Source organism: Protomyctophum parallelum, assembly GCF_964188405.1.
Source record: "Protomyctophum parallelum genome assembly, chromosome: 1".
NCBI lineage: Eukaryota > Metazoa > Chordata > Actinopteri > Myctophiformes > Myctophidae > Protomyctophum > Protomyctophum parallelum.
Genome location: NC_139697.1, coordinates 107,705,854 through 107,710,853, shown reverse-complemented (window position 1 = coordinate 107,710,853; position 5,000 = coordinate 107,705,854). Strand labels below are relative to the sequence as shown.

The 5,000-nt window shown below is 44.0% G+C and overlaps 1 protein-coding gene across 1 annotated transcript in view; it reads left to right on the top strand.

Moving 5' to 3' along the window:
* Window positions 1-5,000, top strand: part of LOC310857559 (stromal interaction molecule 1-like) — a 37,317-nt gene that overhangs the window by 3,617 nt on the left and 28,700 nt on the right. Inside the window, exon 3 of the mRNA XM_083763272.1 lies at window positions 4,621-4,751. Coding sequence (XP_083619398.1) covers window positions 4,621-4,751 — 131 coding nt within the window. The remainder of the gene's footprint in view (window positions 1-4,620; window positions 4,752-5,000) is intronic.

Sequence of the window (5,000 nt, the reverse complement as noted above, 5' to 3'; positions counted from 1 at the left end):
TGGTTTTGTAAATATTGATCTTTTTTTGTTCTCAGTGTTTTTTTATATTGCTTTAAAGTGTCACAGTAACTAAGGCGGAGTTCCCGACTGTCTGGATTCCTGTGTTTTTGGTTGGAGATATTTCTTAGTGTCTTCCTAATGGATTTACAGTCTAAATCAAACCACCTTTCCCTGTTTGTTTTCTTTTGTTGTTTTGTTTTGCATTTTAAGTTTGATGATGAGGCCAAATGATCAAATATGTGGTTAATGTGTGCCAGACAACACTCTACACCTTCAGTATTCTGAGGGTAAGTCTGGGGCAAGAAGGAGTCTAGAAGAGACTGTGTTGACTCACTGGCCATAGCATTCTGGTACTGCTCCAGACTGTTTGAGGCCCATCTGTATTTCCTCTTTATGTTATACAGATTACAGGACTGAGAACATATATTACCTGTGTCTGCCCTTTTTAGATATAAAGTGATCTGGGAGTGATCTGATAGAGGTGATTGTTCTTTTACTGTGAAGGCTCTCAAAGAGTTTAGGTCTAAATCTGTTATAGCATAGTCAACGGTGCTGCTACCAAGTCTTGAACAATACGTATAACGTCCAAAAGAATCCCCTCTCAGCCTTCCATTGACAATGTACAGACCCAACGCTCTACAAATCTGCAGCACTTGTTTTCCACTTTTGTTTGTGGTTTTATCATAGTTATTCCTGTTGGTAAGGTTAGGAAAAAGAAGGTTATCTCCAGTGATGTAACTGTCCCCTTCAGTACTAGTAAAGTCTACCTCCTCACCAGTCCTAGAATTTAGATCTCCCATGATCAGCACAGATCCCTGGGCCTGGAAATGACTGATCTCTTCTTCTATGATGGAGAAAATCTCCTCACTGAAATATGGAGACTCTATTGGGGGATTATAAATTGCGCATAGAAAAATGCTTTTCTCGCTGGAAATTATATCTTTTTGTATTTTTAACCAAATGTGATTTTTCCCTTTCTTCTTTATTTCTATAGAGTCAGCTAGTTGTGACTTATACCATATCAACATCCCCCCAGAGTCTCTGCCCTGGGTGACTCCATTTAGTTTAGTTGATGGGACTATAATCTCTCTATAGTTAGGAGGGCACCCAGTAGGGACATCTCCTTTGCACCAAGTCTCCTGCAAAATAACAATATCAACACCAGTAACCTTGTCTAAGAAATCAAGATTTCTGCTTTTTAAACCAAATAAATAAGAATTTAAACCCTGAATATTCCAAACTGATACGCTAAATGATTGTATCATTGATACTGTAACAAATTGTCATTTTAAGTTGAGAAGAAAGAAGTAACAGCTCAGAACATGACATATTTACAATGTAATTTTTTTTCTTTTTTCTTTTTTTTTTAACTTAATGAACAAGCATTACCTGCTTAATTACCACTGACGCTGGGTGTGGCCCATTAGATGAGAGCATAAAGTGCTCAGCATGTCCTGGATGGTTCTCAGTTCGCTGTGGGCAGGTCCTGCTGCTCCTCGGACCACATCAGCATAGGACAGTCCTCCTGGCTGCTGCTGCTGCTGTGGAGGTGGTGGTACGACATGTCTTGAAGGTGGTGAGGTCCTGGGTCTGGGTGCAGACTGGTTTTCATCCATATGACTGATGTTTTCCTGACGTCTGTGCTGTGGTGATGGTTGTAGGTGCTGCTGCTTGGGCCTGGGTTGGAAGGCTCTCCTCGGCATGCTGTTGGCTGGTCTCTCTGTTGTTTGAGTGTTCGAGACTCCCATGTTGCTCCTCCTGTTGGGTGTTGATCGTCGATTTAGTGTGACATCTTTCAGTGTCTTGGTAAACTGTGGAACTGCTTCTTTGTGGAGGTGAACCGGATCATAAAGATCGTCCACCGTTATATAGGGGTAGTGGGCAACGTGGACATTTGGCCACATTTCACAGTCTCTGGAGATGCTGACATTCACTTTTTGTATCAGCTGTGGGTGGAAATCCTTCCTTGGTAACAGGGTGGACATCACTATCTTAGAGTTAGGGAAGGTGTGACATGCCTTCTCGGCGACAGCTCTAAGAGACAGGGCCACTCTCTCCTGTTGCGCTCTAAGGTCATTCGTACCTGTGTGGATAAGGATATGGCTTGGGGATCCAAGGCGAGTCTCAGATAGCATACCCATTGCTGCCTCTGTGTTTGGACACCGGAACTTTACCACATTGTGCCTGGGGAAAAGCCTTTTCTCATCAATGAATTTTCCATTTGAATCGATTAGTATCACAATGTCTACTCTTGCAGTAGGACCGTCTGGTCCATCTTGCCGTGTGTGGCTACTGGACACTTCTCTCTCTGGTAGAGAGAGGTTATCTGGTCTGATGGGCCCATCTGGCTGTGTGTGGCTACTGGACTCTTCTCTCTCTGGTAGGGAGACGTTATCATCCTGCTGTCGGTCCTGGGTGCTCACTGCTGTGTGTGGACTGTGGTCAGTCCTGTGTGGCTCAGACTCAGTGAGAGAAGTGATCCGTTCCTTCAGACCGTCCAGTGTTCTGTCCCTCTCCTTAAGTTCTTCTGCCAGAGCAACAAGTTGAACATTATGGCTCTCTCTCTCCAGCTGTAGTTCTCCTAGATGGTCTTTCAGAGCAGCTATTTCTCTTCTGTGGTTGTCACTCTCATGGTTTAGCTCTTTCACCTGTTCTGACAGTGCAGTGAGCTCTCTCCTCTGGCTCTCTTTCTCTTCTCTCTGTCTCTCTAGCTGTTCTTTCAGAATGAACAGATCTTTGTTGTGCTGTTCTCTGTTTTGCGTTAATTGTTTTTTCCAGGTTGCATGTACACTTTCTTGCTCTTTTCTCATTTGTTTTATTTCCTCTTGTTGTAAGAGTCCAGCTGAGTCTTTATCTTTATGATTCTGATTCAGGATCATTTCTTTGAGCTGCACCAGTTCTATTTCCAACTGGGTGAAGTGTTCCTTAAGTTCTGTGATGGAGGTCTGATGTGGAGGGCTCAGGGTCTGCTCTGTGTCATCAGTGTGCTCCTCTTCATTTGGTGTGCTAGAGACAGTTGGGGTGTCTGTGTTACTGGCACCTGGCTGGAGTTCCCTAGGGGAGGTGTCTTCTCTCTCAACCATAGATTTATATGCCTGGAAACTGTTCTGGAAAGTTTTGAAGTGCCCCTGCACCATGACTTTACCACTTTTATAAACATTGACAGTTGTCATGATGCTGTCGGAGTCCTCTTGGTCCCTGATCTTTAACTGCCAGCATTCCTTGTTGCCCTTTTTTGCCACTGAAGGGTGATGGTTGACAATGGCTCTGTGCCAGCTTTCAGGTCTGTCAGTATAGAAGATGAGATTACAAATGTCTCCATTTTTAAAAAGATCAGCAAAGAGGGTTTCTGGTTGCCTCTTAAGAAGCCCCAGTTTGAACGTGCCTCTCTCTGTGTCATTTTTTATTTCTGGTGGGTAGTGTATGTTAATTATATCACTCATGTTCTGCTCTGGACAGTGGTAGTCGTAGAGTGAATATAATTTAGATGAAAAGCATGTGAAACAAAGTGCCTGCTTTCCAACTGCTATTGTTAGCACCCACTGCTAGCTGTCACTCTTATCTTAAAATTATTTCAGCTGCAACTATTAGCTTCCAAAGTCCACAGTTAGCTTCATATAGTTTCAACTGTTATTGTTAGCACTCCTTGTTAGCTTCCCATTGTCACACTTAGCTGCTTCTGGGTCCACTGTTAGCTGTTAGCATCCACTGTTATCTTCCAAAGTCCACAGTTAGCTGTTAGCATCCACTGTTAGCCCTCAAAGTCCACAGTTAACTGGTAGCATCCACTGTTATCTTCCAAAGTCTACAGTTAGTTGTTAGCATACACTTTTAGCCTTCAATGTCCACAGTTAGCTGCTAGCATCCAGTGTTAGCTTCAAGGTCCGTTTTTGGTCCGTTTTTGGTTCAACTGCAGCTGCTAGCTGCGTTTTTTTTTTTTTTTTTTTTTCTCTCTCTCTCTTTCTGTTGAGCTTGTCTTTACATTGTTCTAACTTTTACTTGATTCTTCTCAATTCAAAATGACAAAATAAGTACAAATCTAGGAGCTCATGTAGAACATGTCTCTCTCTCTCTCTCTCTCTCTCTCTCTCTCTCGGTATGAGTAGAGCCACAAGCAGAGAAGTTCAATAAAAGCAGAATAGCTTTCAAACTAAAGTAGTAACTGCAAAACAGCAAAAACATAGTTAGTCCAAAAAGCTAAAACTCTACAAAAACAAAAGGCTAAACAGTTCAAACACAAAAGCAGGAATGCCCAAAAATGCAAACAGAACAAAAGTCTAAGCAGTCAAACAGAAAGTCAAAAAAGAAAACCTTACAAGAGGCGCAAAGTCCAAAATACAAAGTCTCTCAGAGGCAGAGAAGACAGAACTGGGAACAGGAGCAGAAAGGAGTGGAATGAGTCCAGTTAGGAGCAGGCTGATTGGTGAAGGGTTCACAGGTGTGGAATGAGTCCAGTTAGGAGCAGGCTGATTGGTGAAGGGTTCACAGGTGTGGAATGAGTCCAGTTAGGAGCAGGCTGATTGGTGAAGGGTTCACAGGTGTGTTGAAGTGCTGGGGGAGTGGGGGAGGGAGGGAGGGGGGGAGGGAGTGGGAGGTGAGTAACTTCTCTATGTGTTACAGATCTGTGTTCTCTGGACGAGGAGGCGTGTCTAGACCAGGAAGTGTTTCTGAGCTTGGAGGCGATTGGTTCTCTGCACCGAACCATGGACGAGGACGAGGACGGAAACATCGACGTCACAGAGACCGATGAGGTGCACGCACACACACACACACCCACACACACACACACACACACACACACACACACACACACACACACACACACACACACACACACACACACACACACACACACACACACACACGCACGCACGCACGCACACACACACACACGTGACACACACACACGCACGCACGCACGCACACACACACATGGTACACACACGCTGGTACTTAAGCACCTTGGTAAGGAATGCCTCTTCTCTTCCATACTGTGGTCA